Source organism: Corylus avellana, chromosome 2 (assembly GCF_965113065.1).
Source record: "Corylus avellana chromosome 2, dhCorAvel1.hap1.2, whole genome shotgun sequence".
NCBI lineage: Eukaryota > Viridiplantae > Streptophyta > Magnoliopsida > Fagales > Betulaceae > Corylus > Corylus avellana.
Genome location: NC_142491.1, coordinates 7,342,071 through 7,364,178, shown reverse-complemented (window position 1 = coordinate 7,364,178; position 22,108 = coordinate 7,342,071). Strand labels below are relative to the sequence as shown.

At 34.4% G+C, this 22,108-nt stretch overlaps 2 protein-coding genes across 6 annotated transcripts in view; both read left to right on the top strand.

Moving 5' to 3' along the window:
• The window catches only part of NRPC2 (nuclear RNA polymerase C2), a 29,906-nt gene extending 22,225 nt beyond the window's left edge, over positions 1-7,681 (top strand). For both annotated transcript variants that reach the window (XM_059600128.2, XM_059600122.2), the window contains exons 27-38: positions 32-171; positions 261-351; positions 2,117-2,241; positions 2,323-2,458; positions 2,549-2,679; positions 3,797-3,922; positions 4,007-4,062; positions 4,667-4,737; positions 5,697-5,781; positions 5,868-5,971; positions 6,820-6,948; positions 7,229-7,681. In XM_059600128.2, the coding sequence (XP_059456111.2) occupies positions 32-171; positions 261-351; positions 2,117-2,241; positions 2,323-2,458; positions 2,549-2,679; positions 3,797-3,922; positions 4,007-4,062; positions 4,667-4,737; positions 5,697-5,781; positions 5,868-5,971; positions 6,820-6,948; positions 7,229-7,279 (1,245 nt within the window). In that variant the 3' untranslated portion in view covers positions 7,280-7,681. The remainder of the gene's footprint in view (positions 1-31; positions 172-260; positions 352-2,116; positions 2,242-2,322; positions 2,459-2,548; positions 2,680-3,796; positions 3,923-4,006; positions 4,063-4,666; positions 4,738-5,696; positions 5,782-5,867; positions 5,972-6,819; positions 6,949-7,228) is intronic.
• Positions 7,682-9,338: 1,657 nt separating this feature from the next.
• LOC132189899 (uncharacterized) lies at positions 9,339-21,576 on the top strand. Of its 4 annotated transcripts, none has more exons than XM_088513489.1 (11): positions 9,339-9,470; positions 11,638-11,733; positions 13,545-13,688; positions 13,925-14,842; positions 16,159-17,128; positions 17,272-17,567; positions 18,151-18,257; positions 18,502-18,646; positions 20,869-21,021; positions 21,224-21,401; positions 21,495-21,576. In XM_088513489.1, the coding sequence occupies exons 1-10, from the start codon at positions 9,429-9,431 to the stop codon at positions 21,356-21,358; spliced, it is 3,006 nt and encodes a 1,001-aa protein (XP_088369615.1). In that variant the 5' UTR covers positions 9,339-9,428; the 3' UTR covers positions 21,359-21,401; positions 21,495-21,576. The 4 variants fall into 4 exon arrangements, with proteins under 4 accessions (XP_088369615.1, XP_059460719.2, XP_059460751.2 ...); XM_059604736.2 differs by having other exon boundaries at positions 18,496-18,646; XM_059604768.2 differs by lacking the exons at positions 18,151-18,257; positions 20,869-21,021; positions 21,224-21,401; positions 21,495-21,576 and having other exon boundaries at positions 18,502-18,604.
• Positions 21,577-22,108: the final 532 nt, after the last annotated feature.

Here is a 22,108-nt window from a genome sequence, read left to right as displayed (position 1 = left end):
ATGGGCTGTGAACTAATTACCTTTCTTTCAGGTTGGATATGATAAGCTTGGAGCAGGGCAGAATGCCACTGTCGCTGTGATGAGCTATAGTGGCTATGATATAGAGGATGCAATTGTCATGAACAAATCATCTTTAGATCGTGGATTTGGACGTTGTATTGTTATGAAAAGGCATGTAATTCTCCCTTTTAATGGTTTCATTTCTTCTTGTTATTGCACATTACAATGTCAAAATGCTTGGTTTCTCTTTTGACAAACAGGTTAACTGCCTTGACACAGAGGTATGAAAATAACACAGAGGACAGGATTATTAGGCCCAATAGAGAGGGAGATAATGCAGGAAAGATGCAGGTAAATACATATTGATACATGTATACCTTTTTTTTGATACATGTATTGATACAGGTAAATACATGTAAATACATATTGATACATGTATTGATACAGGTAAATTCATGTATACATTAGGCCCAATTGATACATATTGATACATGTATACATATTGATATTGATACATGTATACATTTGTTTTTTTTTTTTTGAAATGGAGAGTATTGTGGTATTCTTCACAAGCTTCAACACTTGCGAAATTTCTAGATTTCTGTGCATCATTTTCAGTTTAAAGCTTGTATTTGTGGGCTCTTTTGTATACTTTCTGTGTACATAGGTTGCGCCCCTTGCGCTTTTTAATACATTGATATTACTTATCAAAAAAAAAAATGTATACCTTTTTTTGGCTACTACAGTGTGATTTGCATAGTTTGAATCTGAATTGTTTTCCAAATTGAAAAAAAAAAAATTGAAATTGTGCTCTAAACTTGGCATCAGTAGACAGTACTGTTTCCTATTGTGGAAGTATATCTATTCCCATGTTTCTTATAAGGAATTTAAATAAATATGGAAAGAAACTATATGAATTGGCTGGGTTTTAGGCTGAAGATATAAACTAGTCATTATCTATTAGATAATCATAGATAGGTGTTTCTCTTGTATACTTCATGTGTACCTAGGTGGTGCTTTGCATGTTTAATGATATTTCAATTTATTTTTTAAAAAAAGTCTAGATAATTACCTATAACAAGTGAAGTATGTCCTGGATGGTGCTGTTATTCTAATTATCCTCGTAACGTCTAGCTAAATCACTTTTTGAACAGTTATGTGACGTGTCTTGTGATATAGATTTAATATTTCTATTTTTCTCTAGCTGTTGCATAAAATCAGAATGTGATTCAGGCCTTCTGGCACTAGAATCTGATTCTAAGTTTTTTTGATGTAGGATATTGGCCCTTCAATTTTGGAATTAGGTTCTATTTCATCAAAATAGATGGGCTAAAGTATCAAGATATTAAAGCTATATGGTTAGGAAGGCTAGTTGAAGGAGTTTTGAGGGTTTCAAGTTGAAATAACACAAGAAAAAGAAATAAATAAAGCTGCCATCAAGCTGCTGGCAGCAGTAACTGAAAACAGTACCAAGAATTGTAAACGTATGATTTGGAGATTCGCAATGCTAACTGATGATGGGCTTGTCAATGTTTCCTAGTGTTTTTGGATTTGTGTTTTCTTCTTCTCCCTAGTTGGGTATCTCTTATGTATGCTTTCTGTGTACTTGAGTTGCGTCTCTTTGCACTGTCTAATAAAATTGAATTACTTATAATAATAATTAAAAAACAGGTATGATGGTGGGTGAGCAAGGTCTGGTCGTGGTGTATAAAAAAATAAAAGAAGAATGCAATCTCACTTAGAAGAATAGTAATGAAGTATCATCATTTAAAAAAGAAAGAAGAATTGATGAAGCTTTTGTCAATCAAGTTGTTCCAAGTGTTGCTAGACCACAAGACTTCTTGATTGTAGTATAGTTCTAACGTAATATGGAAAAGCTAAAAGCTCTTAGTTTGGAAAGGAAAAGATTCCTAATAATAAGTGGCAACTCAAACTAAGCCTAAATAAGACTAAAATAAGCTAGATGCATAACCAAGTAAGGGGGCCGATCGTATCTCCTTAGGGTCATATTCCTCATATTTTTTATTATTTTGTTAGAATATACTTTGTAAAAATATTTCCTGTATTTTCATCTTTTTTTTTTTAATTATTTTTTTATATGCTCTCACATATGTAGATACTGGATGATGATGGGATTGCTGCCCCAGGGGAAATTATTAGGAAAGATGACATATATATAAATAAACAGTCCCCAATCGATACAAGGGGGGCGATGGTATCTCATGCAGAATTAGCAGATAGGTTAGTTGTTCTCTTTCTGAAGAAAACTCTTTATACGTCTCTGTTAACATCAAGATTGCTAACCCTTGTTTTTAAATCCAGAGCGTATAGGCCCAGTTATCAAACATATAAGGGTATTGAAGGGGAGTCTTGCGTTGTTGATCGAGTGGCTCTTTTTAACGATAGGAATAATAATTTAAGTATCAAATTCTCAATTCGGCAGACACGTAGGCCAGAGGTAAAGGTCTCTAATCTAGACTTATTATGGATGCTTTGGCCATCTTATATTTTAGGTTGACTTTCTTTCTTGTGTATATTGTCCCTTCAGGTTGGTGACAAATTTAGTAGCAGACATGGGCAGAAAGGTGTTTGTGGCACCATTATCCAGCAGGAAGACTTTCCATTTTCAGAACGTGGCATTTGCCCTGATTTGATTATGAATCCTCATGGGTTTCCTAGGTAATATATTTTGGTTCAACTAGTTTTTATCAGAGATCATATCAATGTGTTGATCTTATTGATGTGCGAATTGAGGGGAAGAGAGGAATAATTTTTGTTTTTCCTTTTTAATATATATGCTGTTTGGGTTACATGAAAACGAAGGATTCGGCTGAACTTCAATTAGTTTTACTAGATGTAATTGAGCTTGTGATTTCAATTTCATGAAAGCAAGACAAAAGAAGAGGTGGCTGCATGTGTCTATGTTTATCTTCTTCTTTTACTTATCAAAAAAAAATGTTTATCTTCTTCTTCTTTTTGATCTTCTTTCCTGCTGCTTAAGATTTCTGATTCTTGATTTTGTAGTCATTAATGGTTCCTTGCGAAACAGAAGATAAAAATAGTAAGTAAATGTTGAGAAAAGTGGAAAACTTGATGAGCAAATATTTCAGTTCTTTCCGTCCTGTGGCAAAGTCATCTTTTTAGAACCTGAATTCAAAAGGTTGATTTTGTTGGAGTAACACATTTAAAAACTACAAGTTCAAAGTACATGATATTTGTGATAGTTGGGTCAGACTTTCTTTGCTTCTTTCTCCTGTGTATGTTGAAAACCGTAAATTGTTAATTTTTATTGTCCTTTTGACTTTCTATGCGAATGAATGTGGGTGCGACATACTGAGATATAAGTTAACAAATTGCCTTGGCTTTTGAAAGAGATTACTTTTTGCTGCCCTTAAAAAAAACTCTAAAAATAAATAAATAAATAAATTCCTAACTTTCTACTTGCAACAGCTGTGGGAATTATAAAAGAGGATGTAGCTCTATGGTAGAGTAATCAGACTAATTGCATAGCTGATTTCTTGAGGATTGATACCTCACATCTCCAAATTGTCTTCATTCCCAATATATCTTTTATTTATAAAAAAAAAAAAAAAAACAGTTCTGGGAATTATTGAAGCAGATAAGGAAGTGTTGTGACGGTAAACTATCGCCTAAAGGATTATAACATTCCGCTATGATGCTTCTTACTTGCTGTTGTTTTCTTCAATTGTTTGATATGCAACTTCTAATTATAATATCTAATTGATAGCAAACTGTCAAAACGTAAATTAATGTTTTGATATTCTGTTATCTTCAGTCGAATGACTGTAGGCAAGATGATAGAGCTTCTTGGGGGTAAGGCAGGAGTTTCATGTGGTAGGTTTCATTATGGCAGTGCCTTTGGGGAGCCAAGTGGTCATGCAGATACAGTTGAAGCCATAAGGTGCTTTCTTCATCTTCAGTGTGACATCATTTTATACATTTTTCCATATCTCATTTCGTTGACCTTTCTATTTTGCTCTGACAGTGAAGTTCTTGTGGACAAAGGCTTTAGCTACAATGGCAAAGACTTCCTTTATTCAGGTTTTTCTCTCTCGCCCCCCTCCACAAAATAAACATAAAAAAATAAAAAAATAAAAAATAAAAAAAATTTACTATATCTGAAATGTATGGTCATTTGGGCATCCTATTGCAACCATTCCTTGTAATTCTTCTCAACAAGCTTGCTTGGGTATTGTGTTCAGAATCTTGAAACCCTAGGGTTAAGGAAAACTTGTTTTCATTTTAAATTTGATTTGGCATGGAACTTCTTTCATTGATGCAGAAGTTACTGTTACTAATATTAATCGGATGTTCTGATAACAAGAATAATTAAATTATGTCATTCAAATTGTAAATGTATTTTGACTGTTTATGCAATCCAAATATTTCCACATCTTGGATGTTATCCCACAATAAATGTTGGACAATTTTTTTCTGCCACTAAGAGAGCACGAGTCATTATTTTTTCATAAGTTTCACAAGTTTTGTCACATCTTATAAAATAATAATTTTTTTTTGCCTAATTGGCTTACTCCTAAGGGCTCAGTAACATAGAATATGGCGTGGAATGGAATTAAAATATTGTTTGTGGTTGTGCACTCGTGCTTGCATATACAAAACATTATGACATTTTTTTGTTATCCAGGTATCACAGGTTGCCCATTACAAGCATATATTTTCATGGGGCCAATTTACTACCAAAAATTAAAACATATGGTGAGACCCTGTGCTTATTTATTTTGTATCATAATCCAATCTTGCTCATGAAGTCTCTTTTCTCCCTTCTCCCCTCTCCCCTCCTCCCTTTTCCCCGAGAGAGATTCTTTATCCGTTTGAGGCTTTGGTTTTGGCATTCCATTGATGCAACACGTACATGATCTAAGTTTTCAACACATGCATGTATGCCATTTTTTTTTTTATCTTTTAAAATAGAGTTAGACAAGTCTTCCTTTCGTTCTTCCCACCCAACACTCTACAACATCCCAAAAGAGAAAGTATCATGTGTTCTTTTGGCAACCTAACTTGAGAGAGTTTATTAACATGGGATCAACTTGTTGCTCTTTTTAACTCTCAAAAGCAGCCATGCGTCATACTTCTTCTTGTAAGTACAAATTTATGGACATTTAAATTACCCATATAACATCAAATCATCTTAATGTACTCCTCATCCGGTTTAATCAAATGAACTCTTGGACAAAACGGTTGGTACTAATTTAGTGTTTTCTTTTTGCTGTCTGCAAAAACAAATGGCCCAGCATTTAGTGAGGGCCACAGCATGATTAATATTTTCTTCAAAAAAGGCAGAAATTGTAAGATCTTACAATTTACAATTCTGTCATTCAATATTCTCTTTTTTAGAGGTAAACTTCCCAGATTTAAGTTATCTGGCAAGTGTAGACCTACCCATCATTCTGGAAGTCAATTCTTCCCCAATGATTAGTGATTTCTTTGTTTGATTCAGATTAGTTTGTTACTTTTTTACTGATGGCTTTTTCCTTTCAATGAATGACTGTGTGATTGAAATCCATTTATTTGGTTGTAATTCCACATAATAAGTCCTAGTATTTTTTTTTTCTCTTAATTACATAAAGCATGCCTCGCCTCATCGATTTAGCTTGTAACTATCTATTTTAGACATTCATTTACATAATAACCAATACTTTCATGATGACCAGGTCCTAGATAAAATACATGCTCGAGGTAATGGGCCCCGTCTCATGCTAACAAGACAGCCAACAGAAGGGAGAGCTCGTGAAGGAGGTTCTTAATTTCTCATTCTTGGACATATATCTGAAGTAAATTTACCTAATGAAGTTCTTATTTTCTTCTGACCTTTCATTTCCCAGGACTACGGGTAGGAGAAATGGAACGTGATTGTTTGATTGCTTATGGCGCTAGTATGCTAATTTTTGAGCGCCTGATGATCTCTAGTGATCCTTTTGAGGTTCAGGTATGAGCTCATGTTTATGCTACTCCATTGCAAATGTTTGCTGTGTATGCACCACTATTTTTTCTCTCTCCTACTCCCCGCTTTTGGTTGGAGTTAGTGATGATCCAAATTTGAGCCACATATGTCCGAGGCTTAATTTTTGTAGAACCAAATTTAATTGTTAAAAAAAAAAAAAAAAATTCTTTGAATGTTGGATCCTACTTCCAATCAAGCATAGTCTTTACTGTTAATTACACATAACAGCGACCTCCAATTGTGAAGAAAAATGCATTACAAGAATAAGATCTTAATACAGAATATCAGTGAAATTTCTGCTTTGATACATTCATATGGATCCTAGATCCTAGGAATTAAGAAAAGGAAAATTTAATGAACATAATAACTAAAACATAGAATAACATAAGGGAAGTTTTTTTTTTTTCTTTTTTCTCCTCAATGAGTCAATATGCCTCCGGAGCCTTTTTTAGCATGCACAAAATCTACCTGCAGCCTCCCATTATGAATATATGTTTTAAATCTTTCTTTTTGCTCTAAGAACTTCTAGGGAGTAGCAAGAGTTCGACACTTTCCATTCTCAAATCTTTTTAGAAAAGGCCAGCAAAAATTGTATGCTTGTGGATTGCCAGCTGCACTCGGAGTGCTATTGTATGGAAGTTGGTGTCCTCGTGCCTATTGTTGTGGTCCATGAACATTTTTCTTGTTATGCGAGCCCTGTATATTATTTGTCTCCTATAGAAGGAAGGATAATTCATCTCATACTAGTACTTTGATTCTTGAGAATTTACGTGTTTAATATTTGGTTCTTTTAGTATTCTGATATAGCTGATAACGTTTTCGTTTTGGCACAGGTTTGTAGACAATGTGGTTTGTTAGGATATTACAACCATAAGCTAAAAACTGGAATTTGTTCGTCATGTAAAAATGGGGATAATATTTCTACTATGAAGCTTCCATATGCGTGCAAGCTCTTACTACAGGTATGACTTGAAATTTTATTTGTCTTTGATGTAAGTTGTAGAAGAGCAAGGTGGTTTTGCCACTCATCTCCGGTAACCGCCATAAACACATAATGGTAGCAGTTGCCAAGGTTATAGGGATATCTAGTGCTGTATGTATGGTTTTTTCCCATAAACTCTTCAGTTTTGTTGTCTTATGTTTTATGTTTTGGAGAAGATAGGTATTTCGAGTCGTCATGATATTTTATTTGACTTCTATCTCTATTGTTGACATTTCCATTATTCAATGGCATGCTTTCAGGAACTCCAATCAATGAACATTGTTCCCCGCTTAAAGCTAGCCGAGGCATGAGTTGAAGGATGTTCTTAACTCCTTATTTTCATAAATTGGAAGGACAGGATTCCGAGTTCGGGTTTTTTTGTGCTACACGTTTCCTGCTCGAGGCTACTACTTTCCAACTGAATTTATCCGCTTCATGGAGATCATGTTAGAGGGATGTACTAACGTTCAACACACTTTTACTCTTCAAAGGCAACCACGGTGAACCACCTCGTTGGGCAAAAGTGGAAGCTTCCTTTATAGATATTTACTAGTTATGTCTATGTATCTGAATTTCCAGGTGGTTCTAGCGTTAAATTTCTGCCTTACATGTTTTTAGTTGTAATATGGTCGTAAGAAGGCTTTATGGGTTAGGCAATCTCCACAAATAGCAGATATTTAATAGATCGATATACAACTCTCTCATATCATCAAGTTGTATAGTAATCGTAGCATTATTCATTACAATAATTAGTAGAAATTGTGGCCTTACCAGCTCTACAATCCCCGTGATGATTATCCCATAAAAATAATAATTAAAAAAAATTAAAAAAAAAAAAAGAAGGAATTTTGGTCTTAATCAAGATTTTTGATATGATAATCTACGAACAATATGAAATTCAAAGAGCAAATAAAAATAATTTCAAAACTAATAACCCCATACTCTCATTTATCACGACCTAATAAAAATAAAAATAATTAGGTGATAATGACTAATCCTTTAATCCTTTTGATTATCTAATCCTTGATAATCAACCGGATTAATCATTATTTAGACTCTCCATGCTTTGTTTGGACAACCTAGATCAACTTGTTATGTATTTGAAATATGACTTTGCACATTTTCCATGCAACTCCTTCACAATCAAAATAATTCAAGTAGCCTAATCCCTTAAATATTTAATGTATTTATTATGATTGACGTGACATTTTATTTATAAGTAAATCAATCTCATTAAAATAAATGGGCACAGCCCAAATACATAAAAAAAAAAAAAAAAAAAGTATAGTGTAGATGGACGCAATCCATACTTATAAAAGTAAACCAAGAAGAGCACGGCATTACCATAGTTTATTTTCTTCGTGTGTGGCAACCTTACACGGTAGTTGTGCCAATATTTTTATTTTTATTTTTAATTCTTTATTTAGGGTAAATTTGTTTTAAAGTAATTGTGCTACTTGACATCTATAGTTGAGCAGTGATTTGCATTACATTGGAGTGCATGAACAGTCATGCACGTAAGTGGTATTTAATTATAAAATATAATTAAATAATTATTTAAACAGTAAAAAGAAAAAAAAAAAAAAAAATCTAACACTAGCGTGCATGACTGTTCATGCACGCCAGTATGTTGCATATCACTAGCCTCTATAGTTGGGAGCATGACATGTCAAATGAAAGCCTAATGACTTAATTGATTGATTTGAAGTGATATACTATTAATTAAACAATAAGTTGACAAAATGATATATTTGAAATAAGAGGAAAACATAAGGACATAATTATTGAAATTAAAAACCTAAGAACTAAATTGGAAATATCGAAGGGTTAAATTTGATTTTTTTTTTTTCCAATATATGTTTGCATCGTTCTAATTTTATCCTTTATATTATCCTATAAATTTTATTTTTGTTTTAGACTCTTATATCACTCACAGTAATTATAAGAAACTTAAAAGCGCTTTTACAATAATTTTCTAAACTTTAAGAACTCTCAATTTAGTATATTCAACTTTTTAAAGTTTACAATGTGATCCCTATTGTTAGCGTTTAAGGTTGAATCAGAAGGAGTATATGTTGAATGTTCCTTATACTCCTATAATAAATTTTTTTTTTAAAAAAAATGGAGCCTATGGCTTGGCCATGGTCAGCTTGACATCATTTATATATAATATATAATTTTTAAACAAGGATAATTTTGGTATATTGGTGTCCTTGATTAGGATAATTTTGGTAATATTGCAACTTTCTAAGGTTGGATTGGATACATTAAAATTAGAGTTTTCGAAGTTCAGAAAAATAATTACAAAAGTAGCGTTAAGTAAAGTTTTCAATATTATTTAGTTATTGACTTATTGTGGGTTTTTTTTTTTGGCGCCAAAATCTCCTCTCACAACCAGAGCCACCAATTGATTAAGGCCCTGTTTAGCGCAGACGCTGCCTCCTTTTTTCATCCGATCCAATGGGGTGCAGCCTAGGGTTTCGTCCTCCTCAGTTCTCCGAGGTAATCGACTTCCTCTCCCCCTCCTCCGATTCCGATGCTAATAACATCAACATTACCATCTGGTTGGTTGCCGAGAAAAGTAGATTTTTTTTTTAAAAAAAAAATTATTATTATTATTATTATTATTATTATTATGTTAATTTTTTAAAGTCGAGAAAAGTAGTTTGAAATGTAAAGTGAATGGTAGTTTGAAATGTAAAGTAAATGGATTATTATTATTATTATCATTATTATTATTATTTTCTTTTTCCCTTCTCCTTCGTGTTTCTCAGCAACCAAACTAAACTGGGTTTGGTTTAATTGCAAGTAAAGTTATAAATTGCGAATGGTTTTGTTATTCTGGACATAACGCCTAGCTCGAGTATATGGTCTAGCTGTCCAAAAAAATTATTGTTCTCTCAGAACCAGAAAGGAAGCTGATTTTGTGGAATTCAAGGTATTTGGTTTTACATTTGATGGTGGTGGAAGCAAAATATGATAGCATGAGTGGAGGTTGGTGTTCTTTGGAGGTGATAGGACCTTTTGGAGTGGGAGTGTGGAAACATATAAGGAGGGGGTGGGGAGTTTTTTTCGAGATATTTTTTAGATATGAAGTGGGGGATAGAACCAAGAAAAGTTTTTGGCATGATTTATGGTGTGGGAATTATCTACTGAAGGAATCCTTTCTGGAATTGTTTAGTATTGTTTGCTATAAGGAGACGTGGGTGGCGGATCATTTGCAGTTTTCTAATGGAAATATTCAGTGGAATTTATCTGTTAGCAAACATGTGCAGGATTGGGAGGTAGACTTTGTGATTGCGTTTTAATGTATTGTACTCTTTCAGAGTGAGACAAGGTGGTAGGGATAGTATTTGGTGGATGCCATCCAAGTGGTGAAAGTTTTTTAGTAAGGTTGTTTTATCAAGTGTTATCCATGCCAGCTACTTCATCAATTCTTTGGACGAGTATTTGGAGAGTCAAGGTTTCATCGAGAGTGAGTTTTTTTGTGTGGACAGCAACTCCTGGGAAGATTTTGTCTTTGGATAACCTGACGAAGAGGAAAGTCATAGTGGTGGGCTGGTTCTGTATGTGTAAAAGAAGCAGGGAATCCATAGATCATCTTCTTCTCCATTGTCAAGTGGCAAGAGAATTATGGACTTTGATCTTTTGCCTTTTTGGAGTAGAATGGGTTAAGAAGAGTGATAGATTTGTCGAGTTGTTGGAGAGGTCAGTTGGGAAATCGTTTTGCTTTAGACGCTTGAAGGATGTCCCCTTTGTGCTTAATGTGGTGCATATGGAGAGAGCGAAATGCAAAGTGTTTCAAAGATCAAGAGATTTCAATGGAAGAACTAAATAATATCTTGGTCAAATCACTTCCTAAATGGACAGGGGAGTATAATATCTCACAATTTTCTAACTTTTTTGAACTTGTGGATTTTTGTTCTTCTTTTCTTCATTAAAGGGGTTTTTGCTTGTATATTTCTAAGATTGTGCCCCTCCGCTCATTTAATGAAATGCATTACTTCTAAAAAAACAAATTTGTAAAATTGTGAAGCAAAATCGTGGTATTTACATGTTTCCTAACATTCCCTATGAAATTTGACATTGTTCAATGACTGGGGTTTATAGCCACCTCCAATCTGAGTTCGCCTATCACGTTTCCCTTTTGGCTTTCATGGTCACATTTTCCAAACATATCATGTGTCATTTTCCATACTTGACGAATTTGCATCTGTTGACATTATATATATATACACCTGCAACCCTAACTTCAAAATTAAGAAAAAGAAAATGGAGGTAAAAAATATTTTAATTACTTGTGTGGGAATTTGAGAAGAAAAACTCCAAGGGGTTGGCTCAAGTAGTAAGATCATTGGTCTTGGTGACAATCCCATTAACTCTAAAGTTTGAATCCCCTTGAGTGCAAACAATTCCTTGAGGCCAACCCGCTAGCAAAGTCGGAATATTACTTGATCCGCGTGGAGAGGGCATTTTACATGGGTTTGAGGTTTATCCGACAAGGGTGGATACACGAAGTGGCCCTGCCTTGTTAGGGTTGCTCATCATGAAGAAAAAAAAGAAAGCAATTAGTTTATCATTCTGTTTTCTAAGTGTTTGCTTTTAAAAGTTTTGCTAGCAAGCTATAACTGTCAATCAATGGTGTTGTTTGAAAATTTACTAATTTCAGGATTTAGCTTGGCTTCCTGGTTGGCTTCAGCAACATCAAGCAGAACAATTCGATGAGCACATAAAGAAACCTCAAACTCCTGAGCTAGCATTTAAGGTTTGGAAGGGTTGCTTTTCAATTCTTTGTTTTTCATTTACCTTTCAGCTTCTATTCCATACAGAAAACATGGAAGATTTTCTTGACTGAGATCTAACCAGTAGTAAAATTTGCAATGCTGCTGGTGAGGTACGTTTGGTCGTCATAAGAGTATAAAGATTTGAAATGTTGTTCCCTTGAGTATAATATAGACAATTTGAATGGAGAGGAATATAGGACTTTTGTAGTTGTTGAGTGTCCTTGGCTTGCAATCAAGTATTTATTTTTGAAATCTTTGTATAATTGGATGACTGCTTTTGGCAGTGTACATTACACCTCCTTTTAGATCTTCTGAATTGAGTTTGTAATTCTTTAGGAGTAGCTTTAATACACTCCCTGTGTATTTGAGCTCACTCCTATATCCAATAAAGTTATTTTATTCAAAAAATTTAAGACGAACTAATGTTAACATTGGAAAGCTGAGACTAACATATAGAATCTGAGAAATGAAACTTTTGCAAAGCTTAACAACAAAAATCTAGAACTGTGCCCCCATAAAAGAAAAAACTAGAGCAAAAAGTTCTCTTGATGTCAGGAGGTTCTTCACCCCAATATTTTGTTTTCTTTTGGAACCAGTCCACAAAGTACCACATATAACACATGCTGGAGAAGAAGACTAAGGAGACGAAGTATGGTCTTGTCAGGAAAATTCACACTGAAGTTGGTCTTCAAATAAGTGATTAATGAACCACATTTTATCTTGTATCCTGGTTTAATAACCACTTGAAGCTGTTGTTCATGTTTTGGCAGATTTTGTATGGTTACTGGAATCTTTTGCTTCCTGGTCACATGTTTGTGTAATTGATATCAATTGATCGATAGAATGTGATCCAATTTTCTTGGATGCATAAAGAAAGGTGTTGAGGTAGTTAAGAGGACCTGATGAATTATGATTTAATCATCAATTATTGCCAGCTATAATTTGTGAGGCTATATGAGAACTTTCTTAGAATCTAATGAAATTACTACAGAGTGCCTATGATGAATAATGTGGTATCGTGCATTCAACTTGCAATGTACTTTCTCTCATCATCATCTTCATCATTACTATTTTCTTCTTCTTCTCCCTCACTAGATGAAATTGAAAAGATGATGTTATCTTAACTAAAAAATATGGTGCTAGCTTCTGTTCCATACTGTCAAAGTTCCTTTTCATTTTACTGATAATTTTTATTCAATATTCTGTGTTCAGTGAATTCAGCTTGCACATGGAAGAATGGGGATAAAAGATACTTCAATAAATTGATAGGTCAACAATAACAGATTAATCCATGATAAACTGATGATCCAAAATCTCTTTGATCGTCTTATAATAGGAAATTCCTAATTGAGTAGGACTTTCTTTGTTAAGCATAACCCACTCTTTTCATTCTAGAATATCATCATTGAGCTCTGAGTCCTTTGTTCATCCTTAGGTTATTAGGTTGCAATCATCACATGAGATCTTTCTAAACCATAATGGTTAACTTAGAAGTAGAAACATAGTCTAGCTATGAATAAAATTTAGACTCCATAAGAAGCTGAAATTGGAATGTAGTTACTTATTTCTGGCGTACATATTGGCGATTATTAGTCTTCAATTTCTTAGTATGTTGTAATGAATTTTTCTCAACTTGTGATGGTGTAGATTTTGATAAAGGTCAAATAACAGTTGAAAAAAAGAAAAAAGAAAAAAGAAAAAAACTTGTGCTATGCTTGACCATCAGCGCTAAGAACACTTGAACAATTCTTTAAAATGTTCACTGATTTATCTTTTTCGTTGGAATGGATAGGATTTGGCATCATTTCAAGGAAATACCGATGAAAATAAATATGCAAATCTTTTATCAAGGGAAGAAGGCAGAGTTAACAACTGTCATTTATTCTTATCTGGGGAAGACAATTCACCAATTAGTTCATCTCCGTCTCCTGGAAATGTAAGTTCTTAACCATACTGGCCGAAAAGCAATATTAATTTTACAGACTATTTTTTTTAATGAATTTGCAAGTTTGGTCTTGCCCCCGAATTTTGACCTGCAAAAGGAAGTGTTAATCCATATATATTCGTGATGTGTTTACATCTCCTTTCAGTAAAACTCTTAGAAAATATTCATTATCTTGTTTGGGTTATTTAGTCAGAACTTGGATTAATCTATATATCTTCCATCAATAGGTGCTTCATTTCCATCTACATCTTTCCTCATATGGCGACTCACAGTATAGCCCAACTCAACAGTTGGATACATCAAAAAAGCTGCTTCAATCTAATAAAGTTCTGTCAACGCAACTAGTTGAACACTCTGTTGGTTCTGGGGAGAAGACTCGTTCCATAATGCATTGTAGTGCTGGTGGGCAAAATTTGTTGCCTGCAAGTTCCATTCAAAGAACTGTGGAGAATGTTTGTCCAACATCTCCCCACAATGACAAGGACTCTGAGAGGCATTATGGAGAGAAATTCAGTTTCAGGTTCCTCAAAGGTGCTGATGTCAATGAAGCAGTTGAACTATCTATCACAGCATCTGAAGCATTGGTTATACATGAATTAGTGAAGAGTGGATCAACTTCAGAAACATTGCCAACAGAATCAGTACTTGAAGTTGCCCTTCAGGTGAAGAAAGCACGGTTGGATATTTTGGAAGATGCCTTCCATTGCCCAACAGAGCATACTGACAACTGTGATTCTCTTTCTGACTTTGATGATGTTGCTATGGCAGATGCATATGAAGATGTTGGGTTATCTTACAGTGTCCCTGATCATCCGTGTGCTTGTGATTCAGCTATATCTCATATTAAAGAAACTCCTCTATCTGATGATCATTATGGATGTGATAATATAATGAATTGCTTAGATGTCAGGGCTCAACAAGCAAATTTTGATGATAGTCCTGCACAAAAACATTTAGAAGAAAACGTGGACATGGATATGGGGTTAATAAAAGACTTTCCTTTAGAATCTCTTGATCGTGAGAGTCAGAAGAAACTTTCTTGTGATCCTGTTCTGGTTTCAAATAACTCAAAACTGGCCAGATACGCAGATTCCATGTTGCATCAGTCGGTCCAGGAAAATTCAGATGGTTTATCTATAGCACAGGTAAGGATATTTTCACATACTGCCCTCCTCCCCCATGCTTGCTTAGCTTGGCCCCTCCCAAAAAGAAAAACAAAGGGGACATATGCAAATATTGTTCTCCAATCCCAAATAGTTTGGGGATTTGAGCTATCTTTCCCTATTGCAAGAGATGATACAAGAGCTAATTGGGTCCATCTAGTTTTATTTAGGTTCTATTAGTTAATTGAGTTATTAGTATTTAATTGCATGTTGTATTTAATTTTTAAGAGTCAATGGTGTTTTTGGTAATTCAATAAATAGGTGATTGTCCTAGATGATTTTAAGCAATTCAAAAAATGGGTGTTGTCCTAGATCATTTTGGATAAGTCAATAAATGGGTGTTGCCCTTGGGTTAAGTCCTCAATCTATTTAAGTGTCTTTTTGTATTCCAATGCAGCCAGACCTTGAATAGAATAAAATTATGAGAAATTGATTCTCTCTCTCCTTCTCTCCCCCATTCCCCCCTTTCTCTCCCTTCCCCATAGATTCTTTCCTCCTTCTCTCTCTTTCCTCGTCTCTTTCCTAACTTCTCTCTTTCTAGCTTCTTTCTCTTACCTCTCTTAGCTTCTTTCTCCTCACTTTGCCCTAATTTTGCAGTATGATTTTGTGTGACTTGTTGTCCCGCATCATTCCCTTTATCAGTTGAATGTAGAAAAGATGAAACTTAGCTCGTACTATGTCTAGGGTTTCTATCATGGTGCATTGCTTTGAAATAGATAGTTAGGGTGTCCAAGCAGTTGGAACTGCTATGATGGATATAACTTCATCAACCTCAAACCAATCTAATATATATATATATTGCTTTGATATGTAATACATTTTATTTCAAACCCAAGAAAGAAAAAAAAAGAGAAAAAGTTGCAACATATTCTATAGGAAATACAGAAGAGAAACTCCTGAAAAAAAAAAAAAAAAAAAAAAAAAAAAAAAAAAACTAGCTCCTAAATACTAATGAGTCAGAAGTTCCTAGAACAAATGAAAAGAACTTCTAATTGATCCTGTTATCTAGTCATAGGGGAAATCCTGAAAGCAGCTTCTTCAACTTAGTGGCTAAAATCTCGGTCTCATCTTTTTTCTCTGGATGCACCACATGAGTCATAAAGAGCTGCACCACATGAGTCATAAAGAGCTGCATTTAAAACCTCAGATATTGCTGATTTTTCTGTGCAGCTTGTTTGAATCAGTATTTATTGATCCATATTACTGTAAAGACAAGTAAATGACTTGAATTCATCAATCTGATAGCTTTGTTTTCTTGTCCTCGGTGTTTTTCCCTCTTTCCATCTCCCACTTGGTAGGAAGTAGATATCTCTGCAGTCTTGAAGCAGAATAATGGTAAGAGTTTCCCCAAGTGTTTTCTTGAGACGAGCTTTCTCTCGGAATCAGCAGATATTGCCCCAGACGAGAACTCTTTTGTGCAGAAACATAAATCCCAGTCTAAGTTGGGTTCACAGTCAAGCATACCCTTTGAAGGTCTACACAACAAAGCTTGTGAGGGGATATTGCTTTCTCAAGATGTGGTTACGTCTTCAAACCTCTCTTATGTCGATCCTCTTTGTTCTGTTGTTCCGTGCAGTATTTCTACCGAAAATGCCGGTTCAACACTAGCTCAGAATCAGAATGATGGGGAAAAATGCTTTAGATCCACACGAGAACTTGGGGTAGAGAATTTGCAAAGGACACTAGATCAAAATATTGAACTTGAACTTGGGGATGAGCAAGCTATGTACACAGTTCATGTGGAAAGTTCTGGGGTAACAGCTAGAAGGCAGTTGACCTCGCTTAACACTTATAGCATGCTTTTGCCTAAACACGTCCCCCTTTTGGAAGAGGGTTGCCATTACTTTAACCAGTCATGGGGTTCTACTAAGTTCCTATGTTTAAGGACTGTTTCCAAGAATGCAGCTGGTACAAATAATGAGGATAATCATAAAACTACTAGTAACAGGAGTTCAGTTGCAGAAGTGACAAATCAGAAGAGAAACTATGATGAAATTGCAGGAGAAGGGGGTGAGTTCTTGGTTCAGCCATTGGAGCAGAGGACTTCACCTCTTGCTCTAAACCAAAGATCATGTCCTAATCATGTTACACTACCAGGATCCATTGTTAAGCATCAACAATGCAAAAGTCGTCAAAATGTACAATCTGAATGCTTTAATTCCCATGACAAGCATGCTTCTATAAAAAAGCAAGTTCGTTTCTCTGAAGCAGAGGACCTGCCCCAGTGGACCAAGAATGTTCAAAAGCGACAATCTTTACACCAAAACTGTAACACTTGAACACTGATTGTCTAATACATCTTTCAATTTTAAATCTCCATTTTTCTCAAACCTCATTCTTTTGTTCTTTATGTGGAAATTTAATGTGTCTTATCACCTAATCTGTTTGGTTTGTTGTTCAAATGTATGTAGGTTCAACTGTTAGAGCTAGTAAAAGGCAAAAATTGTCCAAGCCATGTTCCATAGCTTACGGCATGAAAAGCTGTCTCACAAATTCTTGCGTTAAGGTTAGGAAGAGATTGATTTTTCAAGGTATAGAATTCCTTGTTACAGGATTTTCTAGTGTGAAGGGAAAGGAAATTGAAGGACTAATATGTAAATATGGCGGCATGGTTCTCTGGGATATCCCTTCCCCTCCAAAGTCAAGGGAAAAGAGAAGCTCAAGATCTATTTGCCAGCACTTTCCTGTTATTCTTTGTCTAAAAAAGGTTTGTTTTTGATGATCAAGACCTTTTCTTTTTTATTTATTAATTCTGTTCCCCCTCCCCCTTCGAGCTTCATTATATATTTGAGTTGGTGCTCCTAAAACTGGTCCTCTCTGCACTAGATTGACTTGGTGTGAACCTTTTTTTTTCCTTTGATCCTTGGAAGCAATAAGTTATTTTGTTCCTCTTTCTTAGTTAATTTTGTTTATTGTGAGTGGAGGTGCACAACCCAGATTGATGCATCTGTTTCAAATATATAAATATTGAAAATTTTACTGCAACTCATGTAGTTTGTCATGTCATTGCTAAGAGTTTGATGTTTTCTAACAAATTTTTCTATGGCATTTTCAATTTTGCTCAATGCTTATGAAGTTTAACTTAGTTATTTCTTATGATGTAATAGGTGGGTGAAAAGTATATGACATTTAGTATCTCTTCGATATATGGGTGTCTTGTATCTTAGAGACTGCTTTTGTGATATCTTATGACCAAGGCTCTCCCTCTCTCTCTATTCATGTTGCAAGGTTTCATAATTGTTGGGAATTTGGTGTTGCACTTTTTGATAGCTTTCTTTTTTCTGTCTCAGTTAGAAACTACCAAGTTCTTGTATGGGTGTGCAGTGAATGCTTTAATACTGAAAGTTGATTGGCTTACTGATTCAATTGCAGCAGGTTCCATCATACCACCTGCGAAGTAAGTTGTGCTCCATGTCCGACTTGCATCTTCGCTTTGGAATTATTTGGTCCTGTACTCCTGCTTTGTGTTGGGTATAACGTTTAATGTCTTAATGACTGCCAGCATAATCAAAGCTTGAACTTTAATCTTGGAAGTTGACTAGCTTATTATTGAACTATTATGATTTTAAATTTATCCGATAAAAATTTGTTAAACCAATTTCCTGTTTTATAATTCCAAATTATCTTTCTGTTAGATACAGGATTCTATCAAGGCAAGATGATGCAATGCATATCAGAATTGGAAAGCTAGTTCGTTTTAATAACAATAAATATATCTTTGAGAAAGTAGGGATCATGCTTCATGGAAAGCATAGTTTCTGCACCAAATATGCAAAAATAATCAAGGTAAGGATCAGTTCACGTTAATTGGTATCACAAAGTTGAAGACTCCATCTTACTTTACTATATATGACTAATTGGCCTCTTTCTAGTCATCTTTCCTTTGTCCTATAGCTCCAGCATGATTGCAACACTGTACTGTTAATTTTTGTAATAGGGGCTAGCAATTGAGTGGAATGGTTTTAACCGACCTGATAAGCTCTGCAAGGATCATTATTTAAATTCTCAAGTATGAATTTGTGCTTCAGAGACCTCAGTAGTTTTGTAGCTAGTGTATTTGGATGCTAGACCTAAAGAGTTTAAGAACTATGTTGATTACTGGATATGTTTGATCTAGAAGCGAAGAGTTTCCAACATTTTCTGAACATATAATTTCTAACAAGTTTTCTATTTTTTTTTTTTTTTTTTTTTTTTCTGAGTAGACTTGACAGAATGTGAACATGGGAATATACCTCACTTATTTTACTCTCTGTAACACATAATAGAAACCATATTTTACTCCATCTATATCATGTTATGTAGCAAAATTTTTATACTCATTCACATATGCATTTTTTTTACCTCTCGCATATATCCATATCATATCCTAGTTTATCTGTGTTAGAAATGTGAAGGTGTTTCATTGTTTATAAACCATCAATGTTGTTTTTCCCTCTTCATTATCATAGTGTTTTGTTGCTAAACAAAAGAACAATGCCAACATGTGTCAATTAAATGTATATTTTGAAACTGTGGTCATCCTATTGAAGTGTTAGACATGCCTCCAAGGAGTGTGGTTGAGTGTAGGTATCCAACACAAGCATGACACAGACACTGCTCCTCCATAGAAATGTACGTTCTATTTACCATATGGAATTGTTACTAAGATGAATGTTACAGTGTGGAAGATGTCGTTGGAGGAGATTATATTTCTATTCTTCAAAACTTTGTATCTATAGACAGCTACTTATGTGTCTCCTCTGACGATTAGTTATAGTGATTTTTTTGTTCTTTTGCGAACTTTAGTTAGGTGTTTTCTTTTATTACTTTTTGTGTACTTAGGGATGCTTTAAAAGCTGATTACTTACAAAAAAAAAAAAAAAATTGTTACTATGCCATTTTCCAGGCCACAGAATAATGGAATAAGCTTATTTAAATTGCTTCAGACATAATTGGTTAGTTTATGCAGGATTAGTTTCCTTGCTTCTATGAAAAGATGACTAATGACTATCTTTAAATTGCTAATTTTTCTTTTGTTCTTTTGGAAGCATTTTATATTGAAATCACCCTCTAAGAACTTAACACTACATATATCTGTTTTACATAAACCTTGAAGTTATAACTCTATCATGATTTGTTATATTTCACATTGCTCTAGATAATGGAGTAAAGAATTTTCTAAACCACTTGATTTTGTATCAGACCGCCTATGTTTTGGGTCACTAGGTTTTAAGAGTGTTGTGGTAACCTTGACCAAGTCAAACTATAATGTGTGTATAAAATTAAATAAAGGCATATTTTGTGCTCGCTTCCTACATCCAGTTAACCAAGGCTTCACTGACTACATGACTTTGCACTTCTTGTCTTGCTGCCACTGGAATTTAATATCCTCTGATTTTGAATATACAATGGATTTAAATCTTGTGATTCCATATCCATGGATTTATTAATTTTTTGATATATTTTAACCATGCATAATTAGGCTATTTGATCTACCTATGGCCTATATGAAGCATCCTATATTCAATCTAAGTTGAACCCAATCTTTTTCCATCTCTACTTGGGTTGAATTTTGGCTCCTTGAAGGACAAAAATTCACAAGTAATTGTTTAAACGCAAGATTTGGTAAATCTCATGCAATCATACATTTTGAAGGGAATTGCAATCCTGCAAACTGTGTCATTTTAAATAATGGATTACAGTTCCCTTGGTATCTTTGGATTGCCCAGAATAGTTTATAAAGAACACCAGAAATCCATAACTAGCTCTGATATATCCTGTCTTGAGATCCTTTGAGCTAAGTATTAACTAAAATGGAGTTTTATCAGCGTGTGATCTTTATCTGAATTGATTTGATCTTAAATCTTTGAGATATTCATGAACATATTTACTTTGTATCTTACAACTAAAGTTTAATGTGGTAAATGATGGTAGATATCCATTTTTATAGATTTTTAATGTGATATCTTCCTTCTGAGAAGTTGATTGTAGTCTAAGTCAGTGTGTTCTTCCATTTTTGGGTTTTGCAGCATGGAGGTGGGAAGGTTTTTAAAACTCTTCAGTGGTTAGTTCAGAATTTCGACAATAAAAAGATTTATGTTGGTGCTCTTGTTGCTGATGACAAGAGTAGGGTATCACGTCACTTGAAACATTGTGCCTCGGAGCGGGAAATACCCATAATGGTGAGTACTTGTTTTACTCTTTGAAATTGAATTGAATGGCTGATGGGCAGATGGGCAAAATTATGTTATCCCCCCAAAGTTTGCAACATCTAGGAAAAGCATTAGATATATTTCTGGCGTGCTTGCATAAGAAGACGGTCAAGTATTCTACTTCATATAATTTTCAACTTTTAAGCCTTCTTTTGATCATATTTTGTTGCAGCCAGCAAGCTGGATCATTAAGAGCTTACATTCAGGAGAGCTCTTTCCTTTGATAGAGAAAAACCATTCCTCGCCTTTGCCAACAAATAATATTCCACAGGGTCCAATTTCCATGGAATGGAGTGAAGAAATATGAAATTTGCTTCTTGCATTGGCGCGTACAAGATAAATATGCAAAGGTAATCAACGGATTGGTATTGTTTGGTGTCTGTACTTTTCGTTAAATGTGAACCACATTATTTATTTATTGTTGCAATTGTCATTTGTTCCAGGTATTGGTTACCATTGGAACATATAAAGACAAATACCATGCTTCTCTTCCTATGCTGTGTTCCCAGTGAGAAAAAAAGTAGAGGTAAGTACTGATTGAATGACAGTTATGGGCCTAAAGACAGGATTTGGTAACCCTTGAAAAACAAAATATCATGTGCAACGGAAAAGAAGAAAAATATCTAAACAATAAAAGCTTGTAGAGACCAAATAGGTTTCTGAACTAAAGATTATAAAAACAACCTTCATTAGTTTAGATGAAGGGACTGTATGCAACTTCTCTGTTTCTCACAGCTCTTTAATGTTGAAAAAAATTGATAATGAGATGGGTCGAAGCAAGCCCAGGGCAGGCAACACTGCTGTTTCATGCCAGTCTGTCACTCTTATCCTTTCCAAATCTTCTTTCAAATTGGAATAGATACTACTTTCCTTAAAACGTCCTGACTACCATCAATTTTATCTCTTATTTTTTATTTTTTCTTTTTTCTTTTTTTTTCACTTATTGATGTTGTTCATGACACGTGTGCAACTTTTTTTTTTTTTTGGCCTTGTATATTTTTGTGCTTTGAGGGTACCAAGGAACTTTGCATCTTTTCTTTTTCCAGGATGCTTTAAA

Coding starts and splice junctions, on each gene's coding strand:
- LOC132189899 (XM_059604736.2), top strand. CDS start 9,429: ATGGGGTGCAGCCTAGGGTTTCGTCCTCCTCAGTTCTCCGAG. Junction 13,689..13,924: donor CATCTCCGTCTCCTGGAAAT/GTAAGTTCTTAA, acceptor TTCCATCAATAG/GTGCTTCATTTCCATCTACA. Junction 18,258..18,495: donor TCCATCATACCACCTGCGAA/GTAAGTTGTGCT, acceptor TCTTTCTGTTAG/ATACAGGATTCTATCAAGGC.